At 39.3% G+C, this 24,803-nt stretch overlaps 1 protein-coding gene across 6 annotated transcripts in view; it reads right to left on the minus strand.

Moving 5' to 3' along the window:
* Window positions 1–24,803, minus strand: part of STXBP5L (syntaxin binding protein 5L) — a 416,226-nt gene that overhangs the window by 311,797 nt on the left and 79,626 nt on the right. For all 6 annotated transcript variants that reach the window (XM_082624250.1, XM_082624249.1, XM_082624248.1 and 3 more), the window contains exons 4-5: window positions 8,607–8,688; window positions 5,088–5,188 (exon numbers count right to left, since the gene is read on the minus strand). In XM_082624250.1, the coding sequence (XP_082480376.1) occupies window positions 5,088–5,188; window positions 8,607–8,688 (183 nt within the window). The remainder of the gene's footprint in view (window positions 1–5,087; window positions 5,189–8,606; window positions 8,689–24,803) is intronic.

Raw genomic sequence — 24,803 nt, forward strand, 5'->3', positions numbered from 1 at the left:
CTACAACTTATGTAACAGAAATATATGATACTTTCATATTTGTCTATAAATACATAAAGAAGAAAATTATGTTACATATAATATTTGCTTATATGTGTACAGAATGAATCTCTAGAAAGACACAAGAAATTAATAACACTGCTTGGCTCTGCAGATAGACACTGAGTGTCCAGGGGACAGGAGTGGAAGAAAGATCCTTCACTGTACATACAACTTTTATCTTTTGACTGTCAAACCAGGCAAATATGTTAATTACTTAAGAAAATTTTAAAAGAAAAGTAATTCAGATTATCTTCATAAGGCAATAAAATATTTTAAATTTGGGTTATAAAAAGTGTCCCCCAAAGCCAACTCTGATGGGTCAAGTTTGCTAGAGATTTCAGAAATAAGGTTCTTAATAATATATTCCTTCCTGGCGGTTTAGCTAATATTCCTTAGAAGTATTCTGACAATATTAATTAGCAGAACACCACCGATAGAAAAAATAAACTCTGATATAATCAGTACAAATACTTTATGATCTGTATATTATAGCCTATCTGTTGAATTTTACTTGAAAACCATATAAAACAATTCTAGGCTTTCCCCAAGGTTACATGATTTATGATCAGTGATAGCAAGGACTGTTAATATGCCTGAAATGTAAATGCTTGATTTTATTCATTTTTCAGATCATGCATCACAGAAATCTAAGGTTTTTCTTCCATATTTAGGTTTATAAACTCTGATATGAGAGGAACCCAAAGATCATCAACCAGAAGCAGCTGGAATATCTAAACCTACTTCTCAACAATCTAAGCCTGGTCCCTACTTTCAAAGACTATAAAACCAAAGACTGAAGTTGCCCTAATTTAAAAAAACCTAAAATTTACAAACTATATAAACTAAATATATGTATATGGCATAAGCATAAGGATACCTAAACAAAGAATATTGCCCAACATTCCAGTTCTGCAAGGATTAAGTTGCAACCCACTGCAGTCACCCACTGACAGTGCCCCCAGAGGGGAATTCAGGACAGAGAAAAACAGGATGGAGCATTCTGTGTTTTAGATATATGGTCCCTAGACAGTTAAGATTCATATCTAAGGAAGAATTTCAGTGACCCCAGATTCTTGCATCTTCCCATACATAGAAAAGCACTTAAATCATTAACTTGAGATGTCTGTTCCTTGTGATTAGCAGTAATCTTTTATGCTTGACTACATGTATTTCCCAGCCAAAAAATTAATATATATACTGGCTCCTCCCCTATGGTTTTGGAGCAGTTCCTCAGAGCTATCTGAGAGGCTATCTCCCAGCTATAGTCCTCAGTAAGACCCTCAATAAAACTTCACTCACAACTCTCATATTGTGTGTCTTTCTTTCAGTTGACAAGTATATAGAAATGTATACAGTTAAATGGCCGATTTAAGAGGGCTTAGAGTTCCCAAAGGCGCTTGGTTAAATTCTCCTTCATTGACTTAAGCCTTGCATTCATGATACATTTAAAGATATTTTCCCCTCCACAATAAATTGTGATATTAATGATTATTCTCAAGTTCAAGATAATTAATTTATCTTTCACAAAAAGATAAATATCACATTTTTGTAAGCATTAAAATAGGCAATGTCAGACAGCATTGTCTTTTAACTTCATGTAAAAGAATGAAATTAGAACACTCCCTAACACCATACACAAAAATAAACTACAAATGGATTAAAGACCTAAATGTAAGACCGGACACTATAAAGCTCTTAGAGGAAAACATAGGCAGAACACTCTTTGATATAAATCACAGCAAGATCTTTTTTGACCCACCTCCTAGAGTCATGAAAATAAAAACAAAAATAAACAAATGGAACCTAATGAAAGTTAAAAGCTGTTGCACAGCAAAGGAAACCATTAAAAAAATGAAAAGACAACCCTCAGAATGGGAGAAAATATTTGCAAATGAGGCAACTGACAAGGGGTTAATCTCCAAAGTCTACAAACAGCTCATGCAGCTCAATATCAAAAAAACAAACAGCCCAAAGAAAACATGGGTGGAAAAAATGGCCAAGAGGCACAAGAAAAGATGCTCAACATTACTAATTGTTAGAAAAATGCAAATCAAAACTACAATGATGTATCACCTCACACTGGTCAGAATGGCCACCATCAAAAAAACCTACAAACAATAAATGCTGGAGAGTGTGTAGAGAAAAGGGAACCCTCCTACACTGTTGGTGGGAATGCAAATTGGCACAACCACTATGGAGAACAGTACGGAGATTCCTCAAAAAACTAAAAATAGAACTACCATATGACTCAGTAATCCTACTCCTGGGCATATACCTGGAGAAAACCATAATTCAAAAAGATACATGCACGCCAATGTTCATTACAGCACCATTTACAATAGCCAGGACATGAAAGCAACCTAAATGTCCATCAACAGAAGAATGAATAAAGAAGATGTGCTACATATATACAGTGGAATATTACTCAGCCATAAAAGGCACGAAATAGTGCCATTTGCAGAGACGTGGACAGACCCAGAGACTGTCATACAGAGTGAAATCAATCAGAAGGAGAAAAACAAATACCATATAATATCACTTATATGTGGAATCTAGAAAAATGGTATAGATGAACTTATTTGCAAAGCAGAAATAGAGACACAGATGTAGAGAACAAACTTATGGATACCAAGGGGGGTGGGTGGGATGAAGCAGGAGATTGGGATTGACATATATACACTACTGTGTATAAAATAGGTAACTAATGAGAACCTACTGTATAGCACAGGGAACTCTACTCAATGCTCTGTGGTGACCTAAATGGGAAAGAAATCTAAAAAAGAGGGGATATATGTATACGTATGACTGATTCACTTTCCTATACAGCAGAAACTAATAAAACATTGTAAAGCAACTATACTCCAATAAAAATTAATTTTAAAAAATAGGCAGTGCCTGCAAAGTTCCTAAGATTTAAACTTGTCCAAAATCTGTCAGCTTGGTCTTTTATGTTCCTACCAGTTAAATATACCTCAAATGAGTTAATAAAATTATAATTGGAAGTCATCACCATCAATCAATTTCTTCTCCCCAAAATGGCTATAAAAGAGGCCAGAACATTTCCTTCAACATTCCAATTGTGAGGGGAAAAAAACTCATTCTGCCTATCTACACAAAAGGGTAGGGCCATCCCTGGTGGCGCAGTGGTTGAGAGTCCGCCTGCCGATGCAGGGGATACGGGTTCGTGCCCCGGTCTGGGAGGATCCCATATGCCGCGGAGCGGCTGGGCCCGTGAGCCATGGCCGCTGGGCCTGCGCGTCCGGAGCCTGTGCTCCGCAACGGGAGAGGCCACAACAGTGAGAGGCCCGCATACCGCAAAAAGAAAAAAAAAAAAAAAAAGGGTAGGGCCAGATCTACTCAAAACACTGACAAACAAAAAATCTTACAAGTAGAGAAAGAGATAAAATCAATATGTCAATATCTGAGGTAGGTAATATTTTTTGTGGTAAAGGTACAGGAACAGTATAACAACTCTTGACTGATCTTTCATTTTTTCATATCCTGAAATATTTGCTACATTACTTATTTTAAAATTTAAGATAGGGCTTCCCTGGTGGCGCAGTGGTTGAGAGTCCACCTGCCGATACAGGGGACACGGGTTCGTGCCCTGATCCGGGAGGATCCCACATGCCGCAGAGCGGCTGGGCCAGTGAGCCATGGCTGCTGAGCCTGCGCGTCTGGAGCCTGTGCTCCGCAACGGGAGAGGCCACAACAGTGAGAGGCCCGTATACCGCAAAAGAAAAAAAAAATTTAAGATAAAATAACCAAAATTAGATCTAATATAAAGAAAGAAGTCCTATCTAGTTTTAGCAAATAGCTAAAATATAAATTTCCTCCTCTCAAGAAAATACTGGATTAACAAAAACTTCCACTGATGCTGAATCCCAAAATAATGTGGACATAATACTCATGAATACTACTCAGAATAATGAAGGTTAATGATTCAAATATTACAGTATGCATTAAGAAGAAAAAGAAAAAGCTCCAGATAGAAAAAGGAAGAATGTCTGTATAGCTGCCATCCTTTTTTCTCATCAAAACTATAAAAACAGGTTTACTTCATTAAGCTCTGCCCATACAGTGATGATTCCTTATGAACTATTACCATTCAACAAAATAAAATAAGCACTTTCTTGAGCCCTCAGCAGTGGCTGCCTGTCTCTACTATCTACCTAACTCAGTTTTGACTAGTACTTGCTAATCTGTGTAAATTTACTTCTCAGAGGTTTCTTTTTCTTTCATTAGTATCAATTTTTCCTGTGATAGCCCTTCTCAATCACACCAAAAAGTTTGACTGTTTCCCAAATAATAAACAAATATCAGATCATTTAATAGTTAAATAACAGATACAGATAATAAAATACAAATTTTACTTCATCTCAAGGTGGATTATCAGCTAAGTAGATGTCTGTTATATTCTAGCTCTGGTTGAAACCAACACTAGAAACATTAAAATTTGGGACAATTTGTTACAAATAAAATCTAATAACATTTTCCATATCCATTCATAAAATTTTCTTTTTCCAATTATTATTTCATTCTAAAATGGGAGAATTTTAATTCTGATCAATTCACCATCTTTGAAAATATTAATCTTGGATGTGCAATGTTGCACAACACTTAGTACCAACATTTTTGGATGTCTAAAACCTCTGTCTCATATCTTTTTAAGGTAAAAAATAAGCAAAAGGGTGAAAGTGTAGGAGGTAACTTCCATGATCAAAAGGTGTAGAACTACATTTAGTATTTACTTGACTTTTAAATTTTAGGTCTGGGTTTTCAGCACCTTGAGCTAAGGAAAAGAACACATCATTGGTGAAGTCCTAGTTTATAGCAAGGAGGACAAGAATGCTAGGAGTTCCCATTAGAAAAGGACTGAATCTATATCAATTATGAATTTTCTATGAAAATAAACTATTATAAAAGTAAGCATAAATATTATTTCTAGCTATTATTTTTTAAATTCTTTCAAAAATTAACCTGAAACTTGCTCGGGAAATAATTTTCTTACACATTAAGAAATTGTTTAACTCTTACATTCTTACCGTTCTCTGTTAAATTTAAGAGAATGAAGAACAGCTGGCCTTTTTTGTCTAAGGTTCCACAAATGAAGTGTATCATCTGAACCTGCACTGACCAAAGCACCCTGGAACAAAATGAAGACAAAGTGAGCGATTTACTTAATTTATGGGGGGTTTTTTTGTGAAGCAAAACAAGCTAATTTATTTAATTTTTCACTGATTTTAATGTTATTTGTATTTATATAATGTAGAAATACAAGGAAGGACAATGCACATACTTCAGTCAGGAAGCCTAAGAATGCTAACAGTAGAAGAAGCAGGTAAACTACTGTATATGGATTGGTGAGAATGATTAGTTCAAGGAATACGCATTTATCAATAGAGGGATTATTATTATAAGAATCATTGTGACTATTAAAGATTTCTTATATTTTCTTTGGGAAAAACTAAGTTTAATTTTATGTTGTTTTTACTATTTACACATATACCATGTAGCTCTACAGAAAAGCAAATATCCAACCCACTTTTAAATTGCAATCTGGTCATATAAAAATACGTTTGTATAAATTTTCTGTATAGTTAAGAAGTATATAGTCTTCCTAAAAGAAGTATATAGTCTACCTTAAAATTTTCTGTATAGTTAAGAAGTATATAGTCTTCCTATACAGTATATTTGATATAATTTAGTTTTCTTACTTCAAGAAGCTTCATCTATGACAAAAGAAAACATCTGTAATAAAAGAAAACGTTTCTCCAACTAGAATTCAGTATAACTACAAAAATAATACTAAGATCCTTTTTATACAAAGCCTCCAAATAAAAATGAATCCTACTTCAAATACAATAGGATGGGTTCTACCTATTAGTATGGCAGACACCACATGGGCAGAAAATTAGCTGCCATGTATGACTCCATATACATATTTTAAACTATTTATTTTACTGAGTTGAGTAAGATCATCTTAAACTATGTCAGAACTTTTGCCATTATGAGTTTCCCAGCAAAAAAACATCAATGCTTGCCCTATGTCAGAGCCTGAAGCTACTCTAGATTATTGAATGTGTTCTGTAAAAGTGATCTTGCACAATTATGGTAGTCCTGAGATACCTAAAATTCTTTTCATACTTTACAAAGTACTCGGTTACAAGTAACCTTTCACAGTTTATTAAATCAATCACAGATATAAAAATGATCAACCATGTAGATGTTAGGAAGAACTATACTGAAATTCCTAGAATTTACTTCTTCTTTAGGAATTAGAGGAGAGAAGAATATAGGAATCTAAATGTTCTTCCATAACAATTCCTATGACAAACATATGCTCATGTAGCCTATGATGGTTCTCTTGATATTATATACCTATGATTTTAGTCTCAAAGAAAAATAACTTTTAAAACAATAATCATAATCAGAGAGTATAACCATTAAAATGTTTAAAAATGTGTACAAATTGCATATTTGTATATAAATATGTAAATACACATATTCAAAGAGGTATACATTGATATATACATTTTTAAATGAACACATAGATAATTACATTCATGCAATAAAATGTATCCTACACGTGCCTTGAGGATTTTTGTGGTTGCCTGCTTTTTTTGTAAACTGTTCTCAAGTGTTCTACATATTCAAATTAGAAAATTATTAGGACTGCTTGGAAGTACTTGATGAACTACCATTTTTTTTTTGAGATATAGAATAGTGATCTCATTTCTCAGGAAAGTGGAAACTCATTTGGGATAGGGTGAAGATAGACTATGATACATGAAATTAATAAAACATTCTCTACAGTAAATAGTTATGTGTTATACAAAAGATATAATATGCCAAAGGCAATGATGAAAGTAAAATAAATCAGCAGATGTTCAATAATATCTTAGTGTAATAGCTGAATAAATCTAGGAAGGAAGTCAGTATTAATAATTCTATGATAAAACTAGGAGATAACTTAGCATTTGAGGGAAGTGAACAGAACCACTGAACAGCACCAACAGAAATGTAAGACACATGAAAGTAAGCACATCGGCAGGGTGTCTAGGGCTCATTTACAAAAGCAAATCCATAAGAAGCACTACTAATGAAGATCTGTGAAAAGATTAAAAACTGAATAAAAACACAGGTCAAGAGGTCAGAAGCTGGGAAGTTTGGAAAAAGGTACAGAAGTTGAGTATAAGGCAGATCAAGGTGAGCAGTTTAGGATAGACAATGTAAACACTGGAAAGATGTTGAAGGCTTGCCTTTATTTCTTCTTAGTTATGTAACAGCACAGAGGCAAACTTATGGCCTTGAAGACAATTCTCAGAGGACAGGACACAGAGAAAATCACCTGGAAACAATTTATGCCTGCCAGTAAACATCCATGCAGAAGGCAAAAGGCTGAGATCTCTCAACTAGGAGCTATAGAGTAACACTGAGACTTCAAAAAGGTTGTCAGTCTAGATACTAAAGACTAGTTATTATGATAAAAAAATTTTTTTAATGTTTCCCCTGCTCTTCCTTATTTCCCTCTCTCGTTTTGGTACCCCACAGCAAGTATGCCTACAACATGAAATATGCTAGGCTGGTCAACAAGGAGAATCTCACAGCCGTCTGAGAAAGATTTTTGAGCTAAGAGAAGTAAAAAGTGGACATTTCCCAATATCACAAATTTTTCATGCCTCAGGTATCTCTGGTATAAAGTTATATGAAACATTTCACCCATGTTTATGAGTAAAAGTTCTTAGAATATATATATATGCAAATATATAGAGATACTGAATGAAAGATCATCATTCATGCCACAAGAAACAACCAGTGATACCTCTTTTTTTTTTCTTTCGACACACTGAGTTCAATCTCCTAAGTGCCCAAGTTTGGTATGGCATAAACTCTTAAAACATTTTTGTGTTGACTGGATCACTTAACATAAAAGAGTTCAAAAGATTCAAGGATCCATTGTAAAAATATGAGTCAAGAAGGCCTTAAATAGCCTTCAACTACTGGAAGATCTGCAAACTTTCTGAGCTTTACAAACTTTGTCTTTAGGGAGTTCTTCATCACCATAGGTCTATAAAAATAGGAGTAGGGTAGGCAGCCAATTGTTATAAAGTTATGCATATGTATACCAACAAATGAATATGGAGATATATACAGACAAAGAAGCCCAAAGTAAATAACTGGAAAGATTATTTAATGGAAGATAAAGACAAAACATGAAAATTAATGCTGGATTAGAAAACAAATTGGTGGGAGGAGAGTGTGTAGAGGGAGAATTTAATGGTCAGCGTATCAATCAAAGGATTTTAGTAATTTTTTTAAAACCATTTAAACAATTAATCTATAAATTATACTATGCAATCACAATAACAGGATCTTCTGGTACATACAAAATTTTTCCTTTAAAATTTAATAAACTGACAAACACAGGAGTACAGTCTTTTGTGAAAAATGTGACCATGAACAATATTGCATACGTATATATCTTTAAGCATGTAGAAAAATAATATTAAAAAGATTACACAATGTGTGTGTGAGATAGAAATATCTAAGAAAACCCTTACCTCATTGATCAAGAATTGGAGCTGCAGAACAGCTGCACCACTTTCATGTTGACAATAACAATCAACGCCAGGTCTCCCAAGTCTAAAATAATAAAAGTCAAGGATTCTAACATTTTAATTATCATTAATATTAATGTGTAAAGAAAAAACTAACTTACTTAGCAACTGACATTTGGCTTACTAGTTATCTTTATTTTTGTAAATAAAGAGTTGAAAAATCTTGGTCTTAGTTGATGGAAATTACATTATATAGCATTGCTTGTCAACAAAATGGCCGGATAAAATGTCCCTCATACATAATCAACCCCCCTCAAGAACAATAATTTTGCATCTACACTCACAGACAAAAGTGCCTTCACAGGAGCTTCAGGATCCAGGTTGGAGATTGTGAAACCCTGGTGCAGTCCAAGAATGAAGAGAGCCATTTTGAGGAGACAGGCTTGTACTTAGGCAGCTGACTCACTGACTGTGGTCTCAGCTATAGAAACAGAAATAGCTCTGTACCCCTGAGAACTTAGCTACAGCTCCATTTGACTCTGGGTCTGTCACCAGCATATGCCACATGTCAAGGGACCCAAAGGAGTCACACTCATTCATGTATCAGGTAATAGGCATAATAAAGAACTTAAAGAACTTGTTCCTGGTTGTAGAACAGGAAGTGACCTTTGAACCAGCTCCAGCCTCACTAGGCTGCGGTGTGGGAACGCCTGAAGGTAAGCCCCTGGAAGTAAGGTACAGTCCCTCAGACTGTGGATTCTGAAATGGCCTGTAACAGGGCTCCAGCAAGTCCCAGCCACAGTCTAGGAACAATCATGCTGGCAAAGGAACCCTATAGGAAACACGCTTGTCTGTACCCTCTAAGATCCTAAAAGGGGTTTATACTCAGCTCAAGCCCCCTCACTCTCACAGTCTTCTAGAATTTCTGCTTGCACAAAGACCAGGCAGGAGACACTCCTGTCTCTGTCCCCTGGAGTTCCTGAAAAGACCCTGTATGTGACTCCAGCTTCCTCATAACTACAGTCCGCCAGTCTACAGCAGTCCTGAGGGTCCAAGTTCTCAGTAGGAAACACACCTGGCTGCAACCTTGGAGACCTGAAAGGGCCCTACACTGAGTCCTAGCCCCTCCCAACTGCAGGCTGTGAACAGTTCTGCTGCCACAGGTACCCAACAGGACACACTCCTGTCTGCACCCCCAGAGATCCTGAAAGGGCCTAATACTCCCAACCACAATCCACAAGCAGTCCTGGCACAGGGACCTGTCAGAAAACATAACTGCACTCCAAGAGATCCTGAAAGGGTCCTATACTCAACTCCAGCCCCCTCTGGCCACAGTCAGGGACCAATTCAGCCCATCCAGTGATCTGGAGGGAGACATACCCATCCATGACTGCAGAGCAAATCTTGGCTGTGGAATGTGAAACAGCATTGAGGCTCAGTTCCAGCACCTCTCAGCCACAGTCCAGGGTCAGTCCTGTCCATCCAGGGACCCATCCAGTGACCAGGCAGCAGTCCACCCAAGATCTGGCAGGAGCCACACCCACTATTTACCTGGTAATAGGCTTGCTATCTGGGGACCCATACATGGACCCTAAAGCAGACCCTTGTCCCAGTCCCACCCTACTGAACAAGGTACTGCAGGTAGTCACATCTACCTGGGGACTGGAAGGGATCCACACCAGCATAAGACCCAGTATCAAGCCCACAAATCATAGATGCTACTACAGACCCAGCAAAAGCCACACAACTGGCTCCAATGCATCACAACTGCAATTATGGAAGTAATCCTATCAGCTCAGGAAACAAACAGAACATCTTTATCCTCTGAAACCAGTCTGTAAAGACTGGAAGAGGTGCTTGCTTCACAAATGCACAGACACTAATGTAAGGCTACACAGACAACAAAGAATTACGCAAATATGACACCACCGAAGGAAAGTAATAGAGCTCCAGCAACTGACCCTAAAGAAATGGAAATTTATGATTTCCCTGACAAAGAATGTAAAATCATCATCTTAAACTGTATGAAATGCAAGAAAACACAGATATACAACTAAGCAAAATCAGGAAAACAATTCACAAACAAAATGCATTTAATAAAGAAATGGAGAGATCAAGATGGTGGAGTAGAAGGACATTGGGCTCACCTCCCCCAATGAATGCATCAAAAACAGATCTACACGTGGAGCAACTCTAGCTGAAAACAAACTAGAGACTGGCAGAAAGGCTCTTTTACAACCAAGGCTATAAAGAAAGACCCACATGGAGTCAGGTAGGAAGGGAGGAGAGGGGATCAGGCTGGGACCAGTTCTTGTAGCAGGAAACAGAGAAGAGGAAAGGAATATCACAGGTTGGGAGATCTTCCCTGGGGACTGAGGGGTTTGAACAACATATTGGACACCCCAGCCATTGGGTTGGATATCAGGTAGATGAGTCCCGTGAGCAGGTATAAAAACCAGTGGGATGTACCAGAGAGTTGAAAGAAACTGAGACTCCACTCATGCATGCTTGCTTACTCCCAGGAACAAGGTGGAGAAAGCAGGCTGAAAACGCCCCAGGGCTCTGGCCAGTTTCCCACTACTGCCCCAGTGCACCCCAGCCTGCACCTGGAGACTGATGCAGCCCCTCTTGCTCCAGCACATCTCTCCACTAGGACAAAGGCTGCCACTGCTAAGGAATAACATACTTGGAGGTGATGGAGCTGGTGTGCAACCAGCCCTGAATCTGAACAGGGTGAGGGCGGCCACTGCTGGTGTGTGGGGAGGAAGCAGTTTGGGAGCAGTCTGGGGCTCTGACTCTGTATGGGAACCAACCCAGTAGGCACCCTGGCCCACGGCAGGCAGTTGCTCCAGCTCCTCTTGCTCCAGAACTGCTCTCCGCTAGGGTGAAGGCACACACATTTGGAGGAAGCAGAGCCAGCTAGGGCCAGGCCCTGCTTCTAAACAGGGCAAGGGAGGACGTTTCTGGTGAGCACATGAAGGCAGCGGATCAGAAATGGCCTGGGGCTCTGACTGGCTTGCTGGAACCATACCAGGGCATAACCCAGCCCCACTGGAGGCTGCTCAAGCCCCTCTTCCTCTTATGTTCCCTTCCACTGGGGTGGAGGTGCCAACACCGGGGGCAGGGGAGAGTGCACACTTACAGGGAATGGAACCAGCTCCAATCGACACATGGGACTTCAGCTCCAGCATCTTGGGCCCCAAACCCACTCCCATAGGGTGGTGACAGCCACTGAGCATAGAAGAAACCCAGGCTCACACCTGGCTCTGGCTCTAGCCCCTCCACCTCCACCCCTGCCTCCCAGCAAGGTGGTAGCTGCCAGCACACGCAAAAGGAAGATGTGACCTGTGCTCACTTCATATTAGCAATCCCAAGAAAACCACTGAGCATGTGAAGACTGCATGGGGGAGACTTCCGGGTAAGATGGCGGAAGAGTAAGACGCGGAGATCACCTTCCTCCCCACGGATACACCAGAAATACAGCTACACGTGGAACAACTCCTACAGAACACCTACTGAACGCTGGCAGAAGACCCCAGACCTCCCAAAAGGCAAGAAACTCCCCACATACCTGGGTAGGGCAAAACGGAGAGATCCGCACACAGAGGATCGGTGCCGAGCGGCACTCACCAGCCCGAAAGGCTTGTCTGCTCGCCCGCCGGGGCGTGCAGCGCTGGAAGCTGAGGCTCGGGCTTCGGTCAGAGCGCAGGGAGAGGACTGGGGCTGGCGGCGAGAACTCAGCCTGAAGGGGGCTAATGTGCCACAGCTAGCCGGGAGGGAGTCCGGGAAAACTCTGGAGCTGCCGAAGAGGCAAGAGACTTTTTCTTCCCTCTTGGTTTCCTGGTGCGCTAGGAGAGGGGATTAAGAGCGCTGCTTAAAGGGGCTCCACGGACGGGCGCGAGTCGCGATTGAAAGCGCGGAGCCCAGTGACAGGCGTGGGACGCTGGGCCTGCTGCTGCCGCCGCCAAGAAGCCTGTGTGCGAGCGCAGGTCACTGCCCACACCGCCCTTCCGGGAGCCTGTGCAGCCCGCCACTGCCGGGGTCCCGGGATCCAGGGGCGGCTTCCCTGGGAGAACGCACGGCGCGCCTCGGGCTGGTGCAACGTCACGCCGACCTCTGCCGCTGCAGGCTTGCCCCGCACTCCGCGCCCCTCCCTCCCTCCCGGCCTGAGTGAGCCAGAGTCCCCGAAGAGGCTGCTCCTTTAACCCTGTCCTATCTGAGCGAAGAACAGACGCCCTCCGGCGACCTACACGCAGAGGCGGGGCCAAATCCAAAGCTGAGACCCAGGAGCTGTGAGAACAAAGAAGAGAAAGGGAAACCTCTCCCAGCAGCCTCAGAAGCAGCGGATTAAAGCTCCACAATCAACTTGATGTACCCTGCATCTGCGGAATACATGAATAGACAACACATCATCCCAAATTGAGGAGCCCGGAGTCAGTGCTGTGCCTCTGAGGTGGGAGAGCCAACTTCAGGACACTGGTCCACAAGAGACCTCCCAGCTCCACATAATATCAAACGGCGAAAATCTTCCAGAGATCTCCATCTCAACACCAGCACCCAGCTTCACTCAACGACCAGCAGGCTACAGTGCTGGACACCCTGAGCCAAACAACTAGCAAGACAGGAACACAACGCCACCCATTAGCAGAGAGGTGGCCTAAAATCATAAAAAGTCCACAGACACCCCAAAACACACCACCAGACGTGGACCTGCCCACCAGAAAGACAAGATCCAGCCTCATCCACCAGAACACAGGCACTAGTCCCCTCCACCAGGAAGCCTACACAACCCACTAAACCAACCTTAGCCACTGGGGACAGACACCAAAAACAACAGGAACTACGAACCTGCAGCCTGCAAAAAGGAGACCCCAAACACAGTAACATAAGCAAAATGAGAAGACAGAAAAACACACAGCAGGAGAAGGAGCAAGATAAAAACCCACCAGACCTAACAAATGAAGAGGTAATAGGCAGTCTACCTGAAAAAGAATTCAGAATAATGATGGTAAAGATGATCCAAGATTCTATTTCCCAGATCCAAAATCTTGGAAATAGAATAGACAAAATGCAAGAAACAGTTAACAAGGACCTAGAAGAACTAAAGATGAATCAAGCATCGATTAAAAACACAATACATGAAATAAAAAATACTCTAGATGGGATCAATAGCAGAATAACTGAGGCAGAAGAACGGATAAGTGAGGTGGAAGATAAAATAGTGGAAATAACTGCTGCAGAGCAAAATAAAGAAAAAAGAATGAAAAGAACAGAGGACAGTCTCAGAGACCTCTGGGACAACATTAAACGCACCAACATTCGAATTATAGGGGTTCCAGAAGAAGAAGAGAAAAAGAAAGGGACTGAGAAAATATTTGAAGAGATTATAGTTGAAAACTTCCCTAATATGGGAAAGGAAATAGTTAATCAAGTCCAGGAGGCACAGAGAGTCCCATACAGAATAAATCCAAGGAGAAATACGCCAAGACACATATTAATCAAACTGTCAAAAATTAAACACAAAGAAATCATATTAAAAGCAGCAAGGCAAAAACAACAAATAACACACAAGGGAATCCCCATCAGGATAACAGCTGATCTCTCAGCAGAAACTCTACAAGCCAGAAGGGAGTGGCAGGACATACTTAAAGTGATGAAGGAGAAAAACCTGCAACCAAGATTACTCTACCCAGCAAGGATCTCATTCAGATTTGATGGAGAAATTAAAACGTTTACAGACAAGCAAAAGCTGAGAGAGTTCAGCACCACCAAACCAGCTTTACAACAAATGCTAAAGGAACTTCTCTAGGCAAGAAACACAACAGAAGGAAAAGACCTACAATAACGAACCCAAAGCAATTAAGAAAATGGTAATAGGAACATACATATCGATAATTACCTTAAATGTAAATGGACTAAATGCTCCCACCAAAAGACACAGAGTGGCTGAATGGATACAAAAACAAGACCCATCTATATGCTGTCTACAAGAGACCCACTTCAGACCTAGAGACACATACAGACTGAAAGTAAGGGGATGGAAAAAGATATTCCATGCAAATGGAAACCAAAAGAAAGCTGGAGTAGCAATTCTCATATCAGACAAAATAGACTTTAAAATAAGGACTACTAGAAGAGACAAAGAAGGACACTACATAATGATCAAGGGATCGATCCAAGAAGAAGATATAACAATTGTAAATATTTATGCACCAAACATAGGAGCACCTCAATACATAAGGCAAATACTAACAGCCATAAAAGGAGAAATCGACAGTAACACAATCATAGTAGGGGACTTTAACACCCCACTTTCACCAATGGACAGATCATCCAAAATGAAAATAAATAAGGAAACACAAGCTTTAAATGATACATTAAACAAGATGGACTTAATTGATATTTATAGGACATTCCATCCAAAAACAACAGAATACACATTTTTCTCAAGTGCTCATGGAACATTCTCCAGGATAGATCATATCTTGGGTCACAAATCAAGCCTTGGTAAATTTAAGAAAATTGAAATTGTATCAAGTATCTTTTCCGACCACAATGCTATGAGACTAGATATCAATTACAGGAAAAGAGCTGTAAAAAATACAAACACATGGAGGCTAAACAATACACTACTTAATAACGAAGTGATCACTGAAGAAATCAAAGAGGAAATTAAAAAATACCTAGAAACAAATGACAATGGAGACACGACGACCCAAAACCTATGGGATGCAGCAAAAGCAGTTCTAAGAGGGAAGTTTATAGCAATACAATCCCACCTTAAGAAACAGGAAACATCTCGAATAAACAACCTAACCTTGCACCTAAAGCAATTAGAGAAAGAAGAACAAAAACATCCCAAAGTTAGCAGAAGGAAAGAAATCATAAAAATCAGATCAGAAATAAATGAAAAAGAAATGAAGGAAACGATAGCAAAGATCAATAAAACTAAAAGCTGGTTCTTTGAGAAGATAAACAAAATTGATAAACCATTAGCCAGACTCATCAAGAAAAAAAGGGAGAAGACTCAAATCAATAGAATTAGAAATGAAAAAGGAGAAGTAACAACTGACACTACAGAAATACAAAAGATCATGAGAGATTACTATAAGCAACTCTATGCCAATAAAATGGACAACCTGGAAGAAATGGACAAATTCTTAGAAATGCACAACCTGCCAAGACTGAATCAGGAAGAAATAGAAAATATGAACAGACCAATCACAAGCACTGAAATTGAAACTGTGATAAAAAGTCTTCCAACAAACAAAAGCCCAGGACCAGATGGCTTCACAGGCGAATTCTATCAAGCATTTAGAGAAGAGCTAACACCTATCCTTCTGAAACTCTTCCAAAATATAGCAGAGGGAGGAACACTCCCAAACTCATTCTACGAGGCCACCATCACCTTGATACCAAAACCAGGCAAGGATATCACAAAGAAAGAAAACTACAGGCCAATATCACTGATGAACATAGATGCAAAAATCTTCAACAAAATACTAGCAAACAGAATCCAACAGCACATTAAAAGGATCATACACCATGATCAAGTGGGGTTTATTCCAGGAATGCAAGGATTCTTCAATATACGCAAATCAATCAACGTGATACACCATATTAACAAATTGAAGGAGAAAAACCATATGATCATCTCAATAGATGCAGAGAAAGCTTTCGACAAAATTCAACACCCATTTATGATAAAAACCCTGCAGAAAGTAGGCATAGAGGGAACTTTCCTCAACATAATAAAGGCCATATATGACAAACCCACAGCCAGCATCGTCCTCAATGGTGAAAAACTGAAACCATTTCCACTAAGATCAGGAACTAGACAAGGTTGCCCACTTTCACCACTCTTATTCAACCTAGTTTTGGAAGTTTTAGCCACAGCAATCAGAGAAGAAAAGGAAATAAAAGGAATCCAAATTGGAAAAGAAGAAGTAAAGCTGTCACTGTTTGCAGATGACATGATACTATACATAGAGAATCCTAAAGATGCTACCAGAAAACTACTAGAGTTAATCAATGAATTTGGTAAAGTTGCAGGATACAAAATTAATGCACAGAAATCTCTGGCATTCCTATATACTGATGATGAAAAATCTGAAAGTGAAATCAAGGAAACACTCCCATTTACCATTGCAACAAAAAGAATAAAATATCTAGGAATAAACCTACCTAAGGAGACAAAAGACCTGTATGCAGAAAATTATAAGACACTGATGAAAGAAATTAAAGATGATACAAATAGATGGAGAGATGTACCATGTTCTTGGATTGGAAGAATCAACATTGTGAAAATGACTCTACTACCCAAAGCAATCTACAGGTTCAATGCAATCCCTATAAAACTACCACTGGCATTTTTCACAGAACTAGAACAAAAACTTTCACAATTTGTATGGAAACACAAAAGACCCCGAATAGCCAAAGCAATCTTGAGAACGAAAAATGGAGCTGGAGGAATCAGGCTCCCTGACTTCAGACTATACTACAAAGCTACAGTAATCAAGACAGTATGGTACTGGCACAAAAACAGAAAGATAGATCAATGGAACAGGATAGAAAGCCCAGAGTTAAACCCACGGACATATGGTCACCTTATCTTTGATAAAGGAGGCAGGAATGTACAGTGGAGAAAGGACAGTCTCTTCAATAAGTGGTGCTGGGAAAACTGGATAGGGACATGTAAAAGTATGAGATTAGATCACTCCCTAACACCATACACAAAAATAAGCTCAAAATGGATTAAAGACCTAAATGTAAGGCCAGACACTATCAAACTCTTAGAGGAAAACATAGGCAGAACACTCTATGACATAAATCACAGCAAGATCCTTTTTGACCCACCTCCTAGAGAAATGGAAATAAAGACAAAAATAAACACATGGGACCTAATGAAACTTAAAAGCTTTTGCACAGCAAAGGAAACCATAAACAAGACCAAAAGACAACCCTCAGAATGGGAGAAAATATTTGCAAATGAAGCAACTGACAAAGGATTAATCTCCAAAATTTATAAGCAGCTCATGCAGCTCAATAACAAAAAAACAAACAACCCAATCCAAAAATGGGCAGAAGACCTAAATAGACATTTCTCCACAGAAGATATACAGACTGCCAACAAACACATGAAAGGATGCTCAACATCTTTACTCATTAGAGAAATGCAAATCAAAACTACAATGAGATATCATCTCACACCAGTCAGAATGGCCATCATCAAAAAATCTAGAAACAATAAATGCTGGAGAGGGTGTGGAAAAAAGGGAACACTCTTGCACTGCTGGTGGGAATGTGAATTGGTACAGCCGCTATGGAGAACGGTATGGAGGTTCCTTAAAAAACTACAAATAGAACTACCATATGACCCAGCAATCCCACTACTGGGCATATACCCTGAGAAAACCATAATTCAAAAAGAGACATGTACCAAAATGTTCATAGCAGCCCTATTTACAATAGCCCGGAGATGGAAACAACCTAAGTGTCCATCATCGGATGAATGGATAAAGAAGATGTGGCACATATATACAATGGAATATTACTCAGCCATAAAAAGAAATGAAATTGAGCTATTTGTAATGAGGTGGATAGACCTAGAGTCTGTCATACAGAGTGAAGTAAGTCAGAAAGAGAAAGACAAATACTGTATGCTAACACATATATATGGAATTTAAGAAAAAAAAATGTCATGAAGAACATAGGGGTAAGACAGGAATAAAGACACAGACCTACTAGAGAATGGACTTGAGGATATGGGGAGGGGGAAGGGTAAGCTGTGACAAAGTGAAAGAGCGGCATGGACATATATACACTACCAAACGTGAGGTAGATAGCTAGTGGGAAGCAGCCGCATAGCACAGGGAGATCAGCTCGGTACTTTGTGACCGCCTGGAGGGGTGGGATAGGGAGGGTGGGAGGGAGACGCAAAAGGGAGGGGATATGGAAACATATGTATATGTATAACTGATTAAATTTGTTATAAAAAAAAAAAAAAAAAAAAAAAAAAAAGACTGCATGGGGATGCTGTCACACAGGACACCCCTGCAAGACTGAAATAGGTAAATGTTTCACCTAATTTTGTAAAGACAAAGAAAGTTAAGCAAAATGAGAAGACAAAGGAATGTTTCAAGCAAAAGAACAAGAAACAAAACCCTGAAAAAACAACTAATGAAACAGAGATAAATAATTTGCCAGATAAAGAGTTCAAAGCATTAGTAATTAAGAATGCTAACTGAACTTGGGAAGAGAATAGATGAACACAGTGAGAATTTTAACAGGGAACTAGAAAATATAAAAAAGAACCAGTCAGAGAAAAAGAATAACGGAATGAAAAACATACTAGAAGGATTTAACAGCAGACTAGGTGATGCAGAAGAATGCATAAGCAATCTGTAAGACAGAATAATGGAAATCACCCAATCATAACAGCAAAAAGAAAAATAAATTTTAAAAGGTAAGGATAGTTTAAGGGATCACTGAGGCAACATCAAGCACACTAACATTTGCATTATAGAGGTTCAAGAAGGAGCGATAGAGAAAGGGGTTGAAAATGTGTTTGATGAAATTATGGCTAAAAAATTTTCAAGCCTGAAGAAGGAAACAGACATCCAGATATAGGAAGCACAGAGGATCCCAAACAAAATGAACTGAAGAGACCCACACCAAGAGGTATCATAATTAAAATGGAAAAAGTTAAAGATAAAGAGAGAATTCTAAAGGCAGCAAATGAAAAACAAAGAGTCACATACAAGGGAATGCCCATAAGGCTATCAGCTGATTATTCTACAGATTTTGCAGGCCAGAAGGGAGTGGCATGATATATTTAAAGTGCTGAAAGGGGAAACCTACAACCTGAGATACTCTGTCCCGCAGGATTATCATTTATAAATGAAGGAGAGAAAAAAATTTCTCAGACAAGCAAAAACTAGAAGAGTTCATCAATACTAACTAAACTGACTAAAAAAGAATTGTTAGAGCATCTTCCCTAAATGGAAAAGGAATGGCTACAACAAGAAGTAAGAATTTATAGGAAAGGAAAAATCCCACTAGTAAAGGCAAATATATAGTAAAGACTGTGGATCAACCACTTAAATAAGCTAATATGAAGATTAAAAGGCAAAAATTGTAAAATCAACTATAACTACAATAAACAGTTAAGGGATAAATATGAAGATGTAAAATATGACATCAAAAACAAAAAACATGGGGGAGGGGAGTAAAAGATGTAGATCTTTTAGAATGTGTTTAAACTTAAATGACTACTGCTTTGGAAGAAGTAGACATAGTTATAGGTCAACATATATAAACTCCATGCTAACCACGAATCAAAACCATACAATAGGCAATAGGTACACAAAAACTAGAGAGAAAGGAACACAGGCATACCACACACACACACACACACACACACACACAAAAACCATCAAACCACAGGGGAAGAAATTAAAATAAGAAGAAAAGAACAGAGAAGAACAAAAACAACAACAAACAAGTAACAAAAAAAAGTAACAAAATGGAAATAAGTACATACCAATCAATGCTCTCTTTATATGTCAATGGATTAAATGCTCAAATCAAAAGACATAAGGTGCTGATTGTATTTTTAAAAAAACCCAGGACACATCTATATGCTGGCTGTAAGAGACTCACTTCAAAGCTAAAGGCACTCAGACTATAAGTGAGGTAACAGAAAACGATATTTCATGCAAATGCAAATGACAGGAAAGATGGAGTAGCAATACTCCCATCAGACAAAATCAACCAAAAAAGAAAAAGAAGGGCATCATATAATGATAAAGGGGTCAATACAAGTAGAGGATATAACACTCGTTAGCATATATACAGCTAATATAGGAGCACATAAGTAAATGAAGCAAATTTTAACAGATGTAAAGGGAGAAATTGACAATAATACAATAATAGTAGGGTACTTTAACATCCTCTTACATCAATAAACAGATTATCCAGAAAAAAAATTAAGAAACAGTAGTCTTAAATGACACATTAGACAAACTGGACTTAATAGGTATCTAAAGGACTATACATCACCAAACAGCAGACTACACATTCTTTTCAAGGGCACATGGAATGTTCTCCAGGATATATTACATGCTATGCCACAAAACATGTTTAAACAAATTTAAAAGGATAAAAAGATATCAAGCATTTTTTCTGAAAAACAAAAAGCAAATTAGAAACTAATATAAAACTACAGATCAATCACAGAAAGAAAAATGGGTAAAAAAAATGGAGACTAAACAACATGCAACTAAAAAGCCAACAGATCAATGAAGAAATCATAAAATACCTCAAGACAAATAAATCTAAAAATGCAACTTTCCAAAATCTATGGGACACACACACAAAAAGCCATTTTAAGAGGGAAGTTTACAGTGATATAGGCCTCCATCAAGAAATAAGAAAAGGGCTTCCCTGGTGGCGCAGTGGTTGAGAGTCCACCTGCCAGTGCAGGGGGCGCGGGTTCGTGCCCCGGTCTGGGAGGATCCCACGTGCCGCGGAGCGGCTGGGCCCGTGAGCCATGGCCGCTGGGCCTGCGCGTCCGGAGCCTGTGCTCCGCAAGGGGAGAGGCCACAGCAGTGAGAGGCCCGTGTACCGCAAAAAAAAAAAAGAAATAAGAAATAAGAAAAATCTCAAATGAACAACCTAACCTACCATCTGAAAGAATTAAAAAAAAAAAAAAAAGGAACAAACAAAGCCCAAAGTCAGGAGAAGGAAGGAAATAATAAAGATCAGAAAGGAAATAAATAAAATAGTGACCCTCACCCACAAAAAAAAACAGAAAAATCAATAAAACCAAGAACTGATTTTTTTGAAAACATAAACAAAATTGATAAGTTTATAGCTAGGCTCATCAAGAAAAAAAAAAGACAAGATCCAAATTAACAACATAAGAAATAGGAGAATTTATAATCGATATCACAAAGGTAAAAAAACATAAGAGAATACTACAAACAGTTATATGCCAATAAACTGAACAACCTAGATAAAATAAATAAATTCTTAGAACCATATTCTTCCAAGACTGATTCAGGAAGAGAGAGACAATCTGAACAAACTCACTAGTAGTGGAATTGAATTTATAATTTTTTTTTTTTTTTTTTTTGCGGTACACGGGCCTCTCACTGTTGTGTCCTCTCCCATTGCAGAGCACAGGCTCCAGACACGCAGGCTCAGCAGCCATGGCTCACGGGCCCAACTGCTCCACGGCATGTGGGATCTTCCCAGACCAGGGCATGAACCCACGTCCCCTGCATCGGCAAGCGGACTCTCAACCACTGCGCCACCAGGGAATGCCTGAAGTTATAATTTTTAAAAGCTCCCAGCAAACAAGACTCCAGGACCAAACCACTTCACCAGGAAATTCTACCAAACATAAAAAGAAGAACTAATACCAATACCTGTCCTTCACAAACTATTCCAAAATAGTCAAGAAGAGGGAACACTTCCAGATTCACTCTATGAGGCCATTGTTATCCGAATACCTAAACCAAAGACACCACAAAAAAAAAAAAGAAGAAAGAAAATTACAAAGGATGGAGACAAGATGGTGGAGTAGAGGGACATAAGCTCACTGCTCTTATGAAAACACCAAAATCACAACTAACTGATAAACAAGTATCTACAAAAAACAAAACAAAATAAACAAAAAAAGCTGGAACCTACGAAAAAAATCCCCTATATCCAAAGACAAAGAAGAAGCCACAATGAGACAGTAAGAGTGGTGCAACTGCTATAAAATCAAATCCCATACCCACCAGGTAGGCGACCCACAAACTGGAAAATAATTATACCACAGAAGTGAAAGTTCTGAGCCCCACATCAGGCTCCCCAGCCTGGGCGTCTGACAATGGTGTCAACAGGAGGAGAGGCCCCCAGAGAATCTGGCTTTGAAGGCCACCAGGGTTTGATCACAGGAATTCCAGGACTGGGGGAAACACAAACGCCACTCTTGGAGGGTGCACACAAGGTCTCGTGTGCATCAGAATGCATGGAAAAAGCGGTGATCTCATAAAAGACTGTGCCAGACCTATCTGCTGGTATTGGAGGGTCTCCTGTGGAGGTGGGAGAAGGCTGTGCTCATCACAGGGACAAAGACACTGGCAGCAGCAGCTCTTGAGAGTACTCATTGGTGTGAGCCCTCCTGGAGACTGTCATATTCTTAACACCTGGCCCCACCTTCCAGCCTGCAGGCTCCAGTGCTGGGATGCCTCAGGCCAAACAACCAACAAGATGGGAAAACAGCTCCACCCATCAGCAGACAGGGTGCATAAAGTCTTCCTGAACGCACAGCCCTCTAGACACACCCCTTGGCACAGCCCCACCCACCAGAGAGACAAGACACAGCTCCACCCACCAGTGGGCAAGAACCAGTGTCCTGCACAAGCCTCTTAGACAGCCTCATCCACTAGGGAGCAGACAGCAGAAGCAAGAAAAACTATAGCCCTGCTGCCAATGTAAAGGAAACCACAATCACAGAAAGTTAGACAAAATGATATATGGCTGAGGAATAAGTCCCAGATGAAGGAACAAGATAAAACCACAGAACAACAAAGCAAGGTGGAGACAGGCAATCTACCCAAAAAAGAATTCACAATAACAGTAAAAACGATCCAAGATCTCAGAAAGAGAGTGGAGGCACAGATCGAGAAGACACAAGAAATGCTTAAAAAACATCTAGAAGAACTAAAGAACAAACAAACAGAGATGAACAACATGATAACTGAAATGAAAAATACACTAGAAGGAATCAATAACAGAATAACTGAGGCAGAACAGATAAGTGAACTTGAAGACAGAGTGGTGGAAATCACTGCTGCAGAACAGAATAAAGAAAAAAGAATGAAAAGAAACAAGGACAGTCTAAGAGACTTCTGGGACAATATAAAATGCACCAACATTTGCATTATAGGGGTCCCAGAGGGAGAAAAGAGAGAAAAAGGCCCTCAGAAAATATTTAAAGAGATAACTGATGAAAACTTCCCTGACACGGGAAAGGAAACAGTCACCCAAGCCCAAGAAGCGCAGTGAGTCACAGGCAGGATAAACCCAAGGAGGAATATGCCGACACATACTAATCAAATTACAAAAATTAAAGACAAAGAAAAAATATTAAAAGCAACAAGGGAAAAGCAACAAATAACTTACAAGGAATCCCCACAAGGTTATCAGCTGTTTCTCAGGAGAAGCTCTGCAGGCCAGAAGGGAGTAGCCCGATATATTTAAAGTGATGAAAGGAAAGAACCTACAACCAAGAATACTTTACCCAGCAAGGCTCTCATTCATATTCGACAGAGAAATGAAAGCTTTATAGAAAAGCAAAAGCTAAGAGAATTCAGCACCACCAGAACAGCTCTGCAACAGATGCTTAAGGAACTTCTCTACAGGGAAAAGAAGAGACCAAAACTAGACACAAAAAAATTACGAATGGAAAACCTCTCTGGTAAAGAAAAACACACAGTAAAGATAGGAAATCATCCACAAGCAAATATGATATCATGACCAGCATTCGTGAGAAGAGGAGAGCACAAATGCAGGATATTGAAAATGCATTTGAAATCAAAAGACCAGCAACGTAAAACAATATTGTTTCTATATAGACTGATATCAAAACCTCATGGTAACCCCAAACCGAAAAATCTACACATGCAAAAAAGAAAAAGAAACCCACACACAATGTTAAAGTTAGTCATCAAATCACAAGAGAAAAAAAGAGTAAGGGAAGAAAAAAGACCTACAAAAACAAATCCTAAACAATTAACAAAATGGCAATAAGAACATACATATCAGTAATTACCTTAAACGTAAACAGATTAAATGCCCCAATCAAAAGACATATACTTGCTGAATGGATACAAAAACAAGACCCATATATATGCTGTCTACAAGAGACAAACTTCAGATCTGGGGACACATACAGACTGAAAGTGAGGGGATGGAAAGGTATTACATAAAAATGGAAATCAAAAGATAGCCAGAGTAGCAATACTCATATAAGACAAAAAGACATTAAAATAAAGACTGAAATGAGAGACAAAAAAGGGAACTACATAAAATTCAAGGGATCAGGCTTCCCTGGTGGCGCAGTGGTTGAGAGTCCGCCTGCCGATGCAGGGCACACGGGTTCGTGCCCTGGTCTGGGAAGATCCCACATGCCGCAGAGCGGCTAGG

Source organism: Mesoplodon mirus (assembly GCF_964341445.2).
Source record: "Mesoplodon mirus genome assembly, chromosome: 6".
Lineage (NCBI taxonomy): Eukaryota > Metazoa > Chordata > Mammalia > Artiodactyla > Ziphiidae > Mesoplodon > Mesoplodon mirus.